The 18760-nt window shown below is 45.0% G+C and overlaps 1 protein-coding gene across 2 annotated transcripts in view; it reads left to right on the forward strand.

Annotated features, from left to right (window-relative positions):
- Positions 1–743: 743 nt before the first annotated feature.
- The window catches only part of RASGRP1 (RAS guanyl releasing protein 1), a 77756-nt gene continuing 59739 nt past the window's right edge, over positions 744–18760 (forward strand). The window contains exons 1-2 of one of the 2 annotated variants that reach the window (XM_032481527.1): positions 744–1230; positions 5854–6038. In XM_032481527.1, the coding sequence (XP_032337418.1) occupies positions 1196–1230; positions 5854–6038 (220 nt within the window). In that variant the 5' untranslated portion in view covers positions 744–1195. Of the gene's footprint in view, positions 1231–5853; positions 6039–18760 lie in introns of those variants that run through there. The other variant, XM_032481528.1, reaches the window with a different exon arrangement.

Consider the following 18760-nt stretch of genomic DNA (forward strand, 5'->3'; position numbering starts at 1 on the left):
TTAGGGATAAGGTGGCATAGTATATACATGAAATCACAGAGACAGGCTTTAAGGTTCAGAACATTATGCCTGGGAAGGGACTTATTAATGTGGCTGGAGTTTAGCATGTGACAGTGATAATGGCTGTGTTACTAGGACAGTCCCGCAGTGATTACAGGGAGTCAGCCGGATCTCAGCCCAGGTCGTGATTCTCTCTGCTGTTTACTAGTTGTGTGATGGGAAGCGTATTATTCTCTAAACCTTAATTTTTTTCATTTTTAAAACAGTGACCTCTTGGTATTTGGGGGAGGTGGCTTATATGATGTACGTTAGCACAACGCGCTCAATCAGCATTAGCTACTGTTGTCACTATCCTTTGCGCAAACAGGGGTAGGCCGCCATTCCTGACCAGATCTGTCGGGAAGTTCTCCCCAGCCCGGTCCCTCTTTCCCCACATCTCCCACTCCCACAGAGGCCAGGCAGCTGTGTCTCCCCTGAGATGGATCCCACCTGGAGCGCACCTCCACACTCCCTGCCTCCCGCAGGGTGCAGAGCACGTATCTCCAGCCCGACTTGCGAATTGCTGCCAAGAAGACACCCAAAGGCACACCCACAACTGTGTATTGTTACTTTCCCCACCCCCGGCTCTGCGTTCTGATATATACAAGAGAGGCCTGTGAGGGAATAAGGGGTCTTCGAGAACCAGGACTGAAATGCGGGACGGGGCCGAGGGAGGGTGCTTTACCCCCAGAAACACTTGCGAAGCCGGTTTCTTCGGGCTCTCACGCTCTCTGGGCTTGGGTTGGGTAGGATCCCGGGCTCCCCTTCGGACTTAAGCCTTGGGCAGAGAGCGGTAGCCTGCAGGGGTAAAAGGCGAGATCGGAGGGAGGCGCGAGCCGCCGGGCACTACCGAGTAAAGGGGGCAGGTTTCGGGGAAGCGCTGAGGAGGGCCACACATTTCCTCCAGTGATAGCATCAACACTTGTCAGGTGGTTGGTGCGGGCGAGGGTGCGCGCGCGCGAGGAGGGCGAGGGGGCGCGCTCACACAAAGTTTGTGCCTGCGGGTGCGCCGCGGTCGGGCTCGCCCGGCTCGGAGAGCGGCAGGTGGGCGGCCCGGGGCGGAGGGGCGGCGGTGGCGGTAGTGGCGATGCGCCGCACCCTACCGAGCCCGTCCCGCCGTACTAGGTGAGGCGGCTCCAGGAGCGCGGCCGTGGCCATGGGCACCCTGGGCAAGGCGAGAGAGGCTCCGCGGTGAGTAGAGGCGCCCATTTTTCTCTCTTGGGGCGAGGGCTGCTGCGCTCGGAGCCCCGAGACCTCGCTGGGATGGGAAGTGCGGCGGCCGGTACACCGTCTTCTGCTCGGGAAAGTTGCGGGCCGGGGGTGCGGGCGGCGTGGGTCTCGGCCAAAGTCCGGGGAGACGGACGCCCGGAGCGCCCAGCGCGTTGCGCCCGGCAGGCGGAGGAGGGAGAGGGGTTGCCCGGCCGCGCGGCCGGTGTCTGCCCAGTGAACCTCGGAATCGCGCTGAGCGACCCGCTCCCCTGGCCCCGGGCCCCCGGGCCTCCCACTCACGGACTTCCCGCGCCCCACGCACCTGCCGCGGCGCCGGCTCCCGCAGCGCCACCTGTTGGTCTGTCCGGCCCTAGGGATACCGGGCCGGGTTCGGAAGGCCAGCGGCGTTTGCCGTGAGTGCGTAGGAGCCAGCGAGTCACATAACCTTCTGGGTGGAAACCTGCACTCCTCCCCACCCACTGTGGTTCTAGGGACATATTTTAGAAGTCTTGGGGTGACAGAAGATGAAGGAAAGTGACCGTGAGTGAAAAGGCTATTGGCAGAAAGAGGCCTGGAGGGGCTAGGCAACTTTAGTTTGTCCCCCAAAGGGCGGGAGCCAGATAACTGCTGAGACAATGGCCTGGGGTCAGCATGGGCAGGCTCTTGTGCTCTACCCACCTCCATCCACGCAGACTCTGTTGGGCCTGGCTGTGCCCAGCCTGCACACAAACAAGCCTAGCCGAGTGGGCCTTCTGGAGCTAAAAGTTCTGGGCCTTTTATGCACTCCACCGCCACCTGCCTCTGTGCCCTGAGGGGCCAGTAGTGTGCCTTGCACCAGATTGAGAGGAGGGGCTTCACTAAATTAAATTAAGTCATTATGGGAGTGGGGAGAGGACAGGACTGGAAGAAATCCTCACTGGAAGCCAATAAAAGCCATCTTCCATTGCAAAGCAAGATGTGGAACTTTCTGTTCCTTCTGTTTGTCCATTTCATCCCTTACTCTTCTAGGCTGGATTTTATTTAAAAAAAAAAGTTCACCTTGAAATCATGACCTCCACTGAGGTATCTGTGCCTGGAGCAGATTTCACCTGAACCAGTGCAGAGGTTTGACGTCTCTCAGTAAACTGGGTGGGGCCCTAGCCAGTTTTAGCCTCAGAAAATACCTTCAAGTTAATTTGTTTCTCTCGGACCTTTTTTTGTCTTGTTTTGTTTTTAAATACACAAGGGAACAGGTGAGGAAACATTTGCCTGCTATCCTTTAAAAATGCATATGCCTTTGCAGACTTAGAGGCTATTTGTTCTATGGATTTATAAAACACCCTTAGACCTGCCTATAATAAAACATTTTATAAATCCTTATCTACAGCCATTTCATCAGAAAAGACGATTCGAAGGTTTGTCACAAAACAGTCAGACTCCACAGGAAAATTGCTGAGTTTCCTAATTTATGATGCACATAACACTCATCTTCCTGACCATTCAAGACGCAATTTGGTTTTTAGTAGTTTCTCTTCTCCCTGGTTTCTCCTGCCTAAGCCCTCTGCGTCTCTCTGGCCTCCATACACCCCTGATTGCATCTCTCCCCCTCGCTTTCCTTCTTCCTTCCCCGAAAACTCCTTTCAAGTTCGTTCTTTCTGCCTGATTTTTACCAGTCCCTCCTAGTTCTGATAAAAGCATCTACCTCTGAGAATCACCTCCTGAACCAGTGTTTTCCCCTACTGGTGATACTGGGAAACATTACTAGGATGAGAGCCGGGGCAGTTTTTTGGAGTCTTAAATGGTTGATGTTATCCTCTGAGAGAGAAAATGGAATTATCCCTGGATTGACCAGTTGGGAAACAGACGTAGACACACACCTGCCTGCCCCAATAGGGAAGAGCTGTGTGTAGACAGCCTCCAGGAGCTGGAGAGAATTAATGCAGAAGGTCTAAGAGAAAAAGAGACTTCTAATGGGAGGGACTTTTTCATCTTTCCCAACTCTGCCTTCGGTGGCAATCTTCATGGTAAAGAGGCAGCAGATAAGGCTGAAAGCCAAATAACCCCAACACTGGACAGCCAGCGCCAGGTTTAGAGAGTTGTCAGTGCTTCTGTGGAGGGAAGAGAGCCTGGCTGGGGAGCATGGCATGAACACAGGCTTCTACCTGGCTCTGTACTGGTGTCCAGGCATGTCGCCCTGCTGAGCCCGGACCTCCATATGCATGGATGAAGACCTTGGAGAATGACCGTGGAGACCGTTCTGACTCTGGGGTCTGAGGACTTTTCAGGGACCTGCAGAAGGAGTAGGGTGCAAGATTCAGCCTTTATGTTATCAGTTGTGCTTTGAGGGGATTTTACTTTAGTCTTAAGTTGAATTGACGTTTTCTGCTTCTCTTGCTAATTCTGATGTAGTGAAAGGTGCACAGTTCCAAGCATAGTAAATATTTATTAAGCAAATAAAATCAGAAAGGTAACAAGTACACATCCCAGATCTCATACATGTGAGTTATACAACCTTGTCTCTGTCGTTTAGTCTCCTGTAGACTCAGTTTCAGCATTACAAAATGGAGATAACTTCTTTCTGAGCTGTAAAGACCATGTTGATTTCCAGCACAGTGCCTGCTGTATCACAGGTACTCAATTCAGGATGGCCATGATTATTTTCTTTCATTTTCAGGTACTGATCTGATACTGGGCCTATCAGAGGGTCTGCATAAAAATCCATCATGGCCATAAACTTGATCAAGTCCTGTAACACCAAGTTGATCTACCAGAAGTCACTGCCTTGGGTTAGCAGATTCCCAAAAGCCAATTTCTGATTGGATTCTCCTGGGCCCATCCTAGGTCAGAACAGAGCCCAGCAGCTAATGCCAGACGAGCGTCCTGGAGGGACTTTGAGAGAGAACTTGAAGGACAGTGGGTTCCCTCCACAGGTCTGTCTGTCTATTAAGTGGTCCCACTGTCTTTTAACAGGATGGTCTCCCAAAATCCACGTGGGTCCTAGCATTTTTTTAATTGAAGTATAGTTGATTTATAATGTTGTGTTAGTTTCTGCTGTACAGCATAGTGATTCAGTTACAGATTTTTCATATTCTTTTTCATTGTAGGTTACTACAAGATATTGCATATAGTTCCCTGTGCTATACAGTAGGATCTTAATGTTTATCTATTTTATATATAGTAGTTTGTTTTGATCTGAGTACTTCTCAGCCCCTTCTGGATGAGATTGCATCTTGCTGAGAAGCTTTCCCAGCACTCCCCCTGGAACTGGTTCTCCCTTCTCTGAGAACATCACACTTCTTACCCTTAACCTCACAGGATTTGTAGAGTTATCTTTGCATGGTCTGATTCTGATTCTCCAACTAGATTTTTGTCTTAAGGAACTCCTGGTTTACTTTCCTACTACAGCAACAACTAACGTGTAATGAGTAGGTTTTACAGTTTGCAAAATAACTTCACAGACTATCACTGGTCCTCTGTGGCCTATCACAGTGTCTTACTCATAGGATAAGCACTTACTGATTGATTGATACCATCATGTGTTTATCAGATATATAGTGAGCAGTTCAAGTTTTGAATCTAAGGTATATTTCTTTCTTTTGTCTCCTCTTGGTAGTAAACAACCAAAGCCACCATCAGGAGAAGAGAATTAACTGTATGCTCAAAGAAGTTACCAGCAACACCACCTATCACTATTAAACCTTCCAAGATTTTAGATATGTCTCCATGTACATGTATGTTTATTTTTTGTTGGAAAGGAAAACAAAATGCTTAATTAACCTACTGAAATCATTTTGCAAACAACCTGACTTGTACTTAGGAGGTCATGACCAAAGATGAAGCTGAGTGAAAGTGGATGAGGGTGACCTATTGGACTTTCAGGCCATGTCCAGGTTCAGACTTGCCCTTTTGCATTCAGTTCTGGAATCAAGCTTTCCTAGGCTCTGCTTTCTTTTTCAATCAGTAAGGACCCAAGTAAGGACTTGATAGAATGGTGTTTAACAATCAAAATGACTCAGAATGATTACCTATATTACCAGTAATGAAAAACAGAATCTTAGAACCAACCAAGATTTGTGAAAAAGACTGGAGCAGCTTAAAACCTAACCACCACCCCCATAACCCTCACCCCCTGCACACAGGTCCTCAGTCTTTGACTTCTTCCCCCAAAATCCTTAAAGATGTTTCTGAGGCCACCTGACTTTCTACAGCAACTTTGGTGTTGCTGAAGACGAGATCGACTTAACCAGTTCTTAAGACTCAAGTTGGTGGTCTCAGGGCTAAAATAAAAAAGTATCTCTAGGAGCTAAAAACTGCCAAGAGTCTTGTGTCTGCCTCTCCCCTCTGGGCACTGGAGAAAGCAGGCCACAGCAATCCTAACCCCGGGATGAAGAGCCCAGTTCGCAACACTGAAATCTCACCTTACTGTTTGCTTGGGAGATGTCTCTTTAACAGCCAACCAGTCCGTTTGGTGCATTTGCCAAGTGGGAGGGGTATGTCTTTTATCAGCCCAACTCCTGGGATTAATTGTCTTATCTCTACTCCTTTACTCTGCCTGCAGAGTGTGGAGCTGCCAGTGTGTTCTTCCGGCTGCTCTGCTCTCACTCCCTGCCTCCTCTCTTTCCCCAGGAAACCTTCTCATGGCTGCAGAGCTGCACCTAAAGCAAGACTAGAGGCGAAGCCAGCCGGCAGCCCCCTCCCGTCCCCTCCCAGCCCTGCCCAGATCACCCAGTTCCGAATGATGGTGTCTCTGGGACATTTAGCCAAAGGAGCCAGCCTGGACGACCTCATCGACAGCTGTGTTCAATCTTTCGGTGAGTTGGTGAACTGCCCACATGCATAAAAATCGCTCTCTTACTTTGTTCTTCCTTAAAAAGTGCTTTATGGAATAGCAACCTAAATTGCATTTTGGCTTTAAAAATAGCTTTTTGAGCCTTTGAAATGTTGGAGACAGTGTGCGGTGCCTGTGGCACATGACTATGTGGGCGTAATAGGTCGTGATGAGAGGTGCGATTTAAAGTGCGAGAAGTGACTGAGGAGAGTTTGCATTTCCATTTTTCTTAAGATGGAGGTTTTTCTCGTGATGAAAAATATCCTAAAATGCAGTAGAGCATCTGGTGCTTTTCTGTCCTTGTGTTCTTGGGGCACACAAAGACTGGGTTATGTGAGCAGACACCTTATCAAGCAGAAATTTGAAAGCCTTTGGATCATTTGGACCATAAAGTCTTAATTCCCCTCACAATGTGGAGGGTAGTTGTGGAATAGGAAGGGACCGGGTAAAGCCAGAAAGTCTGTGCCTGGAAGATACTAGTACATAAGCGTTGTGACTGAGGAACGAGGGTCTAGGAAATGAGCAGGCAGACACGTCGGCAGGGAGTTATCTAGACGCCGCACTCTGTCATCACTCGTGCTCACCATGGAGGATGCACAGCTTAATGTAGCTATGAGCAATTATCGGCAAAGATGCCCTATTTTTTTTTTTTAATGTTGTAAGCAGGTTCTTTTGATTGTTATTTGTGAAATAGTGTTTGAAAAGTACTAAATAGTTGTTCCCCTCCCCCTAAAAAAAAGAATGATGGAAGATTCACAGAGTTCCAGGATCCCCGGTCCCCCTTTGTGCCCTCTTTGGAACCCCTCCATCTCCCACTGTGAAGCAGATGAGCATGCGGGGCTCAGCTCAAGTGCCAGCCCAGGCACCTCCTGGGGATCTGGAGATGGTTGGGGAGGCTTGATCAGACCCCAGGTGGTGCAACACGCAGACCTGTTTGAACTCAGAACCATGGATTCTTAATTGGCTGGACCTGTTTAGTGCTCGGTCAGACCTTATTTATAGGATTGCAAAAGAATCGACATTTGGGGGATTCTCATTTAGTACAACTTAGCAAAACATCGAGCCATGGTTCTCAAATGTTAGTGCAGAATCACGTGGAGGCTTTTTGTGACCCAGGTTGCTGGACCCCACTGCCAAACAGGCTGCTCCGCTCCGGCAGGTCTGGGGCAGAGCCCAAGAATTTACATTCTCCCAAGTTCCCAGGTAATGCTGCTGCAGCTGATCCAAGAACCCTACTTGGAGAATCATTGCTTTATTGTTTGTTCCACATATTTTAACTTGGGAAAGAGGGAGCATTTTTACTATTACTAGTTTGGCATTAAATTTTAATTAACTTTCTGTTTATTTACACTTTAGCCTTCTGGTTAAGGATGAATTTGGGAGCAGAATGAATGGTTTCCTATTTCACAATAATCCCTTTGGAAAATCGACATGCAAGGAGATAAATGGGAAGACAGCAGGGGTGAGGGGGAGCCAGGCTGTGATGAGCCACTGTTCATCATGTATTTACTTTCACCTGGTTCCCCACTTGGTAAGCTGCAAAGTTCCTTCTGCAGTTGCGGTAGTCTTATTTACCGGTCTTTACCAGAGCATTGTAACTATTTCATGAATAAGCATTTTTATTCGTTTTCCTTTCACTGTTAAGAAGACTGGGACGCAACAATGTCTTTATTATGCTGTCTTTCTTCCTCCCAGGGCAGCCGCTCCTTCAGCTGCCAGCCTAGCTCAGGGCTGTTGTCTTAACCTTTAAATCATCCTGACATCAACCTGAAAAATACCTGATTGATTCTGAAGTCCTTCTGCAAAATATCCAAGCCTGATCCACTCCCCTCAATGAGTCCTACAGGGGCTAAAGAGACTTTGTTTTGTGGATTATGTTGAACCGAAAAGTACCTTAGAATCCCAAAGCTTTAAAAATCCCATTGAGTCTAGTAGTCTTTTATCCATGATCACGAAGCATCGATAGCCCCCAGTTAAGCACCTAATTGCATCTGACACTGGGCTGGGCATGAGAGCAGAAGGAGAATTACAGTGACCGAACCCCTGTTTCAGTATTCAAGCTTAGAATACCTGAGAAATGTACCGTTCGGGGTGGTGGTGGGGGAATGTACAGAAGACAGGGCAATGATAAGCTAAGGCGTACAGATAGAATAAATTCTTTACACCACGGAGACTTTGAGTAAATTCCCTTCAAAGCTGAGGACATAGATTAGGGAGAGCAGCCACTGTCTGTTCAAACCCCGCCTGGGCTGTGGGAATGCTGCCCAAAGGCAAGAAGGTAAGATGTCAAGGCTTTGCACCTGATGTACTGCAGAGTTTCCTGCCACAGAATTTACATGAAAGAGGCAAGTAAGAAAAGACACCCTATGTTTGGAGGGAATGGGAGCCAGCACTTTCGTCTGTGATTTTGACTCTGGTTATCAGTTGATTATCAGCTGCCACCTCTCGTGGGGTTGGGGTGTGGAGCTGGAGCCACAGGGGTGACTGGATCTGGGGACCCGTGGCAGGACTGGGACAAGCAACAGTCCATGGCAGAATCTCACTTGTGCTTCTGTAGTCTCCTCAGAGGTGAGCCGAGAATAGTAACAAGCAAGGCTGATGTTTCTCTGGAAACTTACCTCACAAGTTATTTTCTCAGGTTAGTGTAGAAGCGTTTTGCTTTAGAATAAAGCAGTCTGGCTTAGTTTTTCGTTAGTGAGTTTATGAGTCTTATTTTAATATCCAAGCAAAGAGAGGGGAATAGCACTACAGAAGTGTGGGGAAAGCTTTTTTTTTTTTTTTTAGGTAATCTCTCCCTTTAGTGTTTTCAGCCACTCTTTCCACCAACTTGAAAAAAAGAGAGGGGAAAAAACTCTTTTGAATAGAAAGACTGACTAATTAGTTAATTTACTTTTTACTGCTTTCTCAACCTCACTTCTGTGCAGATGCTTTGAGGACTTTTGAATTGACTACAGCTGTGCTGTCCAGCGCGGCAGCCACTACTCATGTGCAGCTACTGACATATACGTTTCAGTTAATTAAAAGCAAATCAAATGTAAAATTTAGTTCCTAAGCCTCACCAGCCATCTCAAGTGCTCAGTAGCCACAGGGGTACCTGCTGCTAGACAGAGTGGATAGAAAATATTTCCTTCTTTGCAGAAAGTCGGTTGGAGAGTGCTGGACTGGGAAGATGGTTGACGTGGAGGGGAAAAGCAGTGTGGGATCTGCATTCTTCTAGCAACTCCAGCTAATAGTCTGAATACTCTCTCAGGCATCCTGGGCATTTGGCCATCTTGACTGATGGCTCTCCCTTTGGTAGTATTAACCTGTTAATTACCACCCACACTGTCCTCAGAGGGAGGGCTTATTACAGTGCTTTTAAGGATGGGTGACCAGCACATACAAATTAAGGGTACTCTTGAAGGCCTCTAGCAAGCCTCCCGGTGTCACATACAAGCTTACAGAGCTGTGACTAGAAACTCAGAGCCTTGAGTCATAGTTCATTGCTTTAACCGTGAAAACAGCCCACTCCCACCTTCTGTTTTAATGAGAGGTCATGCTTTACATTCTCGCTGTATTATTGCTGGTTAATCCACTCTTTGGCTGAGCATAATGAGGCAAATCATCACAACCTGGTACATTTGTGTCAAATGTATGTGAATCACGCCATCTGTTTCAGAGGTAGGAAAGACCTATGAGATCATCTGGGCTTTTTATAATGTTTTCATTTTGTAAGAGGGCTGCCAGCTTCAGGGGCCAAACAGAAGGCTTCAGATGTCCAAGTTCTGCCCCCTTCTGAATGCACGGCAACTACTGACAGCATCAGAGACAGAACTGCAAGTGTGTCCCAGAAAAGGACCCTCACAGCAGCCCTCCTGCTTCCAGTGGGGTGTGGGAAGAAACTCAATGTCTTTGTCTTACCTGTCAGTGAGAAGGGAAACACAGCTTAGTTAGCATCTTATTTGTAGAGTGTTGTTTATTTTTTCTTGAAGGGCTGTATGTATTGACTTTCTTTTAAACTCAGAACAGCTCTGCAATAGGCAGATCAGGTGTTACTGTCTCCATGGGCAAACGAGAAAATAAATGGAGCCTCTGAGAATTGAAACAGCTGGCCTCGTGCCCCCCAGTCTAAAGAGTAAACCCGCTGCTCATGCTCCGTCCTCTGTCCCCAGAGCTTCTTGCAGTGTGAGCTGGCCCGTGCTTGGGTCCTTCTCCTAGGACAGGCTCCCTTCACGTGCCATACAGGATGGGTTTGCACCCCATGCCGACACTCTACATGCCTCGTCTCCTCCAGATTAGAAATTAAACTCCATTGTGTAAGAAACATTTATCACATCCCATCTATATGCATGGTGTCTGCCTGAAATTCTTTCTCCAAGTGTTAATTAATTAAAATTAGTCTGTGCTTTGTACTTCCCAAACTAGAAAAACCTCAAGACTAACAGGTCTCTTTCCTGCACCATGGTGCAGTTGGATGTATAGACCTTGACTTCTTAAGACTAAAACACTACATTGGTTTTTAAATTAGGGCCAAAGAAAGCAAAGACACACTTGTCAGGACCTTGGTTTCCTCTGTGGCACAGGGAGGCTTGGGTGTTCCTCAGCACTCTGCCACTTAGAGTCTGTGCACAAAGCCAAGTGCCCAGAGGCAGCAGGAGAATAAGACCAGAAGCCAGGAGCCATGACATTGAAGGACGCTCAGACATAACAACTGGCAACTCCAAGGAACAAAGCCGAGTGTAGGGTCAGGAAGCCTGGCCGTTGTGATGACAGGCCCTTCGTGGGGAAGACCACAGCTGTGCCAGTAGCCTCTGGGAGTCACAGTTACAAGGTTTCACATGTACAGGATGGTCCTGAGACTTACATGGCATCAGAGCAGCTCCCGGGCATGACCATCTGTAGCCCTCTGGAGTGAATTAGGATTCTGTCATTGGATGTTGTGTATTCCAAGGAGTCTTTTTGCTGCATCTTTGGCTGGCATGTCCACCCTCTCCTGGGTATGAGGTATAGAGACTGATAGGCCTGAGAAGGGAGGAGCTGGGAATTTCTCCAATTCCTTCTGTGCTCTGCTGTGTGGTGGTGTTTACAGCCCACCTCCATCTGTAATAGAGAACAGAAGCAGTCCTAGCAATGTTAATGTGTAAGGTCGACAGTGTTCAGGAAAGCTGAGCATTTTAATACAGTAACTCCTTCCAGAGAGATGAGATTTATAACTGAGAGAAAGACAAGACACCAAAAGACTGACAGTGGTTGACCACTTACTTACTGTGGGCTCAGTAGGGTGCTGGGCCTTTGCCTGAATTGGTCGCATTCATCTTCACAACAACCCTGTGAGGTGGATGCTATTTTGCTCTTTTAATTAACAGGGAATTGAAGCTCAGGGATGTTAAGTAACCTGTGGAAAGTGGCCCAGCTCATTAGCGGGAACACTGCTGAGATCTGACCTCTGGTCTCCAAGGCTCATATTCTTTCCCCTCTACCAGAGGTTCTCCAGCTTTAACATGAACAGGAATCATTGGTGGGGGTGGGGGTAGGGTGTTCAACATTCAGATTCCTGAGGGTCAACTCCAGAGATTTTCATTCAGCTGACAGTTGCTGTGGTTTTGACGGAGAGGACCCACGGAATGATTTTGAGAAACAGCATCCTACAGCACAGTTGCTTCTTGGACATCCCAGAGCATCGGAAGCCTGAACGGTCCAAATCCTCTGAAAAATGATAGAGCACATAGGTTTTCAACTATATGAACCAGACAGTCATGTGGTGAAGCCAGGGCATCTCTAAGGCAATTAGTCCAGATCGACTTAGAGAGACGCCTGCCCTGATCAGGTTTGCAACTCTGAGCCCACGTCTGTCATATTTCCCTGGATTTCTATCCCTTCTCAACTGTAAAAACTCCCCCCAAAACTTCCTGCCTGTCAGCCTTTTGGCCGTGGAAATGAACAGAAAGGGGGCATCTTTTATTACTGTAGTTTGGTTCCTTGCACTCAAAGGCAGTGTTCCTGGTCTGAATTTCCACCTTTAAGGCACACTCGGACCAGTTCACTGTGGTGCTGGAGGGCCTGGCTCCCTGCCATATGCCTGTCCCCCATGGGTCAGAGACCCTAAAGTGGTGACTTAGCTGGGGGACCTGGAGAGGTGCTTTCTCTGAGTACTCCAGGAGTGCGGCTTTTCCAACAGACTTTTTAAGGCCGTATGTCGACGTGAAGGTTGTTAAGTCCGTGTTGGAAATACATGAGGAAATCGTGTGAAAGCACACGTAGCCTACTGAAACAGCAGTGACTGAGTGGTGAGGCCTGGGGCAGGTCATCTGACGTGCAGGCCCCGCCCGGCCCCGCCCCAAATTCTGATGGTGGGACCTGCCCGCTTCTGCCCGGAGCAGTAAGAGCTGCTGGACTTGCTGCCTTGGTCTGCGGGTAGTTTGGGCTACCACCTCGATTGGGTTGTCCTAGAGTTGTTGGGAGGAAAACAGCAGGGCATGAGCAGGAGCGAAAGCAGGGCCAGCTTTGCACGTCCTGTGCAGATGCACAAGGTACCACACTCAGCTTAATGCTGTCACAATCTTGAAAGTCTTAACCCTGCAAGAGCAGGTTGTTACATCGTCAGGAATTGAGCAGGCCAGTTGTTAAACACAGCCATCATTAAACATTGTTATATAAGCTTACAATACTATTGAAAATAGAAATAAGCCCTCAAAACTCATCATCGCCTAAACCACATTTTACTGTCTCCATCCTTGTGAGATTGTGTTCCTTGTGTCTGTGTGAATGCTGTGGAGGGTGAGCGTGGTGTGCTGTGACACCTGCGTCTCTCTCCAGCCCCGGGGTCAGTGCAGTCATTCCTGGAGCTTGACGTTGCCTGTGTTGGGAGTATTTATTTACACCGTGGAAATGGACAGACACGACTAATCAGGGGTCCTTCTTGAACCCCAGCCCTGGAGAGGTCCTGGTTAAACATTTCCCAGCACCTTCCCCCGGCTACAGGGGATGCTTACGTAGCAGAGGGCCCAGGTGGGAAGCTGAAAACTGGACGTTTCAGTTTGTGTTACCTATTAAGGAGAAAGTGATATTTGCCATTTTTTTGTTCCTTTCATTTAAGTATCTTATAAAACAACTCTCCATGTGTTCTTCAAAGAAAAGGAACAATATACCTTAGAGATAAGGAAGTCAAAATGTCAGTGAAGTTGAAAAATTTTCTTAAAGAAGTGACAGATCTGTGGTCACAGGAGGGGAAGGGGCCTAGGGGAGAGGGCAAAAGGGGTGAAGGGGGTCGTTCTATGGTGATGTAAAGTAGACTTTTGGGGGTGATCACTCTGTAGTGTATACAGATGGCAAATTGTAATGTCCACCTGAAACTTAAGTAACAGGAAAAAAAAAGGATGTGACAATGGAACTTAAAAACTAAAAGAGATTCTCTTTCTGAAGTTGAAGTTATCATTCTGTTTTTGTTTTCTTAATTTACTTCTAAAAATTCTCCCTGATTAAACTTTCCCTTATTTCTGACCAACCAAACCTCAGTTTTGTGACTTCCGTTCTTCATGTTTTACATACTGTCTCTATTTGTTTCTAATTCCATCTGTTTAGTCATTTGCCTTCATTTCCTGCTAAGTGGTAACAGGTACAATTGATACCTATAACCAAGCCTTCGTTGAGTGTGTTTCCATTAAGTTTGTTAACTGACTGTATTTCCAGTGTTGTGAACTGTCTGTTCATATCCTTTGCCTATTTGTCACTTGCTGCTTAGTGTTTCTATTATTAGAGATTTGCAAACACTTTTTATATTTAAAAGACTATTAACTCTTTGATTAGCATTTACCACATTTTTTTCTTCACTCTCATTTTCATTTTTATGTTGGTTTTGGGATTTTAATGAAGAGAAGGTTTACATTTTTATGTAGTTAAGTTTGATCATGTTTCCTTTTATCTTTTCCTTTATTAATTCTGAACATGAAAAAAAAAAACCCTATTCCAAAGATTTGGTGACTGTTCCATGGTCACTTTAATTAAAGTTTTATTAGATCCGTTATATGATGTAATTCCATATTTCACTGTTGTGGATGATCAAAGTTTGTCAATAAGTTTTTGCTGGAAGGAAAAAAGACTTTAGTGTTTTTTGGTTTTGGGGGGGTTTTTGAGATCGTTGTTGGCTTAAAACCAGAGTACCTGGACTCTCACTTTGTAACTCAGAGCCTCAGTGTCCCCTCACTGTCATACTGCTGAAATGATTTCTGAGACTGAAAAAGTCTAGGAGAAGGTGTAATGGGGTCTCTGTCATGATGTTGAATGTGAACTTGAATGTCCTTTAGGAATTTGTGTATTTTGAAAGAAAGTACTTTTGATCTATTTAAAGAGCCAATATCCTTAGGGTAGAGACTTAGGAAACCAACCAAATTTGAATCCATTTTTTCCTAAATTATTAACAGGCTGAATCTATATCGTTCTTACATAAATGTTCTTTTATTATGGTAAAATGTACATAACACAAGATTTACCACTTACATAGACTTTTTAAAAATTTCAGTGATAGTTAACTTTTATTTACTGTGAACAACAGTGTTTATAGTAATATATTACATATATATATTTTCATTTAATTCCCACTATTTTATAAGTTCTTTTATTTACAAAAATCTAACTAACTCAGCTCACATATTTCCTTTTTTTTCCAGTTTTTTTAGAAATAACTGACATACATCACTGTGTAAGTTTAAGGCGTGCAGCATGATGGCTTTACACGTATTATGAAATGACTCCTACGACAAGTTCAGCTAACATCCATCTTCTCATGTTCGTATTTACAAACATCTAACTGTGACTCAACTCTTATGTTTACTTTTTAAATTTTCATAACTGTAAACATTATTTATGTTCACTATAGAAAACAGAAAATACCGACTAGCAAAGAGGAGACAATTGCAGTCATCCATCCTACCACCAAAAACCACATCAGGCACTACGAGCATTGTTTGGTAGACCTTCCTAGATTCCCTTCTATGCATATTTACATGTACTACAATTGTAGTAACTTTTTAAATGGTAGATGCACTATAATGAACTCTTTGCTTTCCATAATTCACATTTTAAACAATTATGATCTTAAAGGCAATATTAGTATTTATACAGAGGTGTGCTAGCACACAGAGTTGCTGTTCCATCCTAAAATTGATTTAAAAAAATAATTCTGGCATAATCTCCACATATGAGACATAAAAGTGAAGGTTGCTTGGCAACTAAAATGATTCTAATGAGGAATTAAAGATATTACAAGATAGTGGAGTAGTTACTCATTTCTTTCCAATGCTAAATGCTAATTATGATAACCATGACTGATTATAGTTGTAATGAATGAAGGAAACCAAAAAAAAAAATGCTTCCATTAACTTCAAAGTCTAGAGGTGAGCTATTTTTAATGTATAGGGAAAGTCAGACAGGTTTTGTTCAAGAGAGGCTTTACTTTCAGAAACAATGGAAAAATCTTGTGTCTCTGTGACCTAAGAGAATCTTATAGCAACTGGGAAGGATACATAGTAGAAACACAAAGATGCTACAGTTTGGTACATCTGTGTTTCTTCTGTGGAGTAGAAGAGATGGTGGGCAGTGGTGTGGCTGTGTTGTCTACTTTGGCTTTTTTCCTGACTGATCGAGGGCCCTGGGGAGACTGCTGAGGTTCTTACCAAACTCCTCAAGCAGAAGATGCTGCCAAGATAGAGCTTGGATTGGAGGGACACTAGGGATTAATTGAAACGGACAGATGGAGTAGGGACCGGAGGCACCATTCATGAGGGGAAGGGAAAGTCAAGTTTGCCAGTTTTACAATGAAGGACAGAGTCGAATAACCAGAGTAGTAAGGCAGTCAGGGCTGAAATCATTTAGGGGTTTCTGGGTTGGAGGAGCAAAGGTTGCTCTGACTGGCCCCTTCACTTATCTTTCTGAACCACTGTCCCCCAGGACTTGTTTTTATAATCTTGTGAACAGCCCCATTTCAAGAGGTGCATCCAGGACATTTAAGAAGCCAAGAAAAGTCCCAACATAATGATTTATGAGTCTGTTTGGTTCGTATATAGTTATGGTCTACAGGGCATCCTTAAAGCTGATGAGCACTTAATCATTTTGGTTAATTTTGCATTCACTTATTTAATGCCAAATGCATAGGGAGTTCTCATGCTCCCTCCTCAGCTCATTAGCATCATGGGTTCCAGATTTACTCCATCCAGCCTGCCTTGGTGGGTTTGCCATTTACCTCTACTCCCAGGTAGTTCAGGCCACACGGTGCGTCAGTCACTCCAGCTTCTAATGCACCACTTCCCAGAAGATAGTTGTGGTTCCCTGACTCCCAGCTCTGTCTTCAGTCATTGCCAAGGCGGAGTTGAGCGCTGGGTGACTGGGGTTCACCTGACTGTTTGACACTGCTTCACATAAACCCTAAAGGAAGGGCTCCCCACGCTTTCTGTGCCTGTGGCTCCGGCACCCTTTCTGTCCTCAGTGGCTTATAGTCCTGTTCCCTGGCCAGCGGCCACTGACGTCTGCGTGAGAGGGACTTAGCATCAGTTAACTGAGAAAGTGCACCCTCAGAATTGCAAGAAAGATAGAGGAAGACCCTCTGGACTAAAAGCTACTTAAAGGATATTTCAACCAGTCATAACGTGTGAATCTTTTTCTAAAAATATACACATATTCATCATTATTATATAATTATTTGTATTTAGAAATGTGTGTGCTGACTGGATATCTGATGATGTGAAGGAATTACTATTGATTGCATGTTAGGCATGTTAATGATGCACTGGGGTTTTTTCTTTAGGCATTCTTACTTTATAAAATATATGCTGAAGTGATTATTGATGAAATACCATGTTTGGGATTTGCTTTAAAATAGTAAGGGAGGAGTGGGGAATAGATGAATCAGAACTGGCCATGTGCTGATCATTGTTGAAGCTGGATGAGTCCCTGGAGGTTCCTTACCTGCTTTTTGCCTACTGTGGTGTGTGCTTATAACTTTCCATAATGAGATCTTAAAAAGGAAAGTGTTCTCAAACTTAAGAAAAATAAATTATTAAAAATTACAGAAGATACAAAGGAATCTAGCCTGATTTTCTTGGATGGTGAAATAGAGTGCTGTGTTTGTCTTAAAGAGGGAAGAGGAGAGTAAAGAATGAAAATAGGGGGCTTTGTTACACACCACTGAAATAAACTTACTCATGTGCAGTACTTGACATCCCACGTCACATTCAGCCCATTCCCTGCTCAACGCTGAGATGTTAAATTCTTGGTATCCAGAAAGACAGAAAAATAAAACTGCAAACTTTAATCTTCAATCCTCCTATCAGAGGCAGGAGTTGGAGTTAAGTAAGTGAGAGAATGCAGTACTCTCCTCCCCACCCACTTCACACATGCACGCACGTGCACACAGTTTTGATCAGAGAAATGCCCTGGCCATGCTACATCTGAATCCCAATAAGGCAGTAAACAAATTACAGAGGAGTCCATGGGAGGCCACACAGCATCGTGGTCTTTGGAATCCTCTCCTGACTCTGCCATTTACCAAACGCTGGCCTTAGGCAAGTTATTTTACTGCAGTTTTCTCATCTAAAAAATGGATAATGATGGTGAAAACTTTCAAAGGTCATCTTAGTTTGGGTGAAAATTGAATGTTTGTCATAAGTTTGGGTTTTCTCAGAAGCTTACCCTGAGACAAGGATTTGAATACAAGTAATTTACTTTGAAAGATGATCTGAGTTAAAAACGGAGATGGCAGCTTATAAAAGGTGTGTTGTCAAGTGGGTCATTGCTCTGGAGTCAGGGTAGCGGACTTCAGAGCTGTCCTACCCCAGGCAAAGGAGCCTGGGGTATTTATACAGCAAGTTCCATCAGTCATTGGTTAAGGGCTGCTTCTACAGGGTATACGTCTCCAGTGTGTCTGGCCTGCTTTGCACACAGGTGGGGTTGGGAAGGGCCTCCAAAGGAAGCCCTCCGGCAGGTGGGCCGGGCATACACCACCAAGGGACAGCCTGAGGGTATATGGGCACTGATGGCTCCACTACAAAGTCAAAAAGTAAATGTTCGGTAAATGTTTAGATGGGCAAATATAGCTATATATAGATCCAGAGAGGCAGATTCAGAGCTGGTTAATAATTTTACTCAAAGTGTGTATATACAGGCATGGGTATGGATGGATGTCATTCTGTAGGTATGAATGCTTATGAGTGGCTATGGACATTTGCATCAGATTTAAACCCAATCTGTGTTTTTGTTAGACACATTGATGGAAATAATAAGCCCATCAGATGAAAATCAAAGTTCAGGAAGATCCATGAGGAGGGACAAAGAACTTTGACAGCACTTCAATAGGAATAAATGTCTTGCACTTAAGTTTAATAATATTGCTTCATATATATTCTGGATGGAGAAAAACTAGAATTGTCATTCTTATGAAAAATATCAAAGGATTTTATTTAGTAGACTGTAAATTCAGTATGAGCCAATAGTGCCAATGTGTCTTCTCAAAAAGTTAATATAATCTGAGGTTGCATTAACAGAAATACACTTTCCAGGTTAAGGGACTAATACCCTGGTTGTGTTGAGGTCTAGTTCTAGTGCTGGTGCGTAGTAACTTTGTGCCCTTAGCAAGTTTCTTAACATTTCTGAGACTCAGTTTCTATCAACATGGAAGTTAATACATATTCTTTGTATTGTTGTGAAGTAGATATCTTAGTAGAAAGAAAACATCTA

This window comes from Camelus ferus, chromosome 6, assembly GCF_009834535.1.
Source record: "Camelus ferus isolate YT-003-E chromosome 6, BCGSAC_Cfer_1.0, whole genome shotgun sequence".
Lineage (NCBI taxonomy): Eukaryota > Metazoa > Chordata > Mammalia > Artiodactyla > Camelidae > Camelus > Camelus ferus.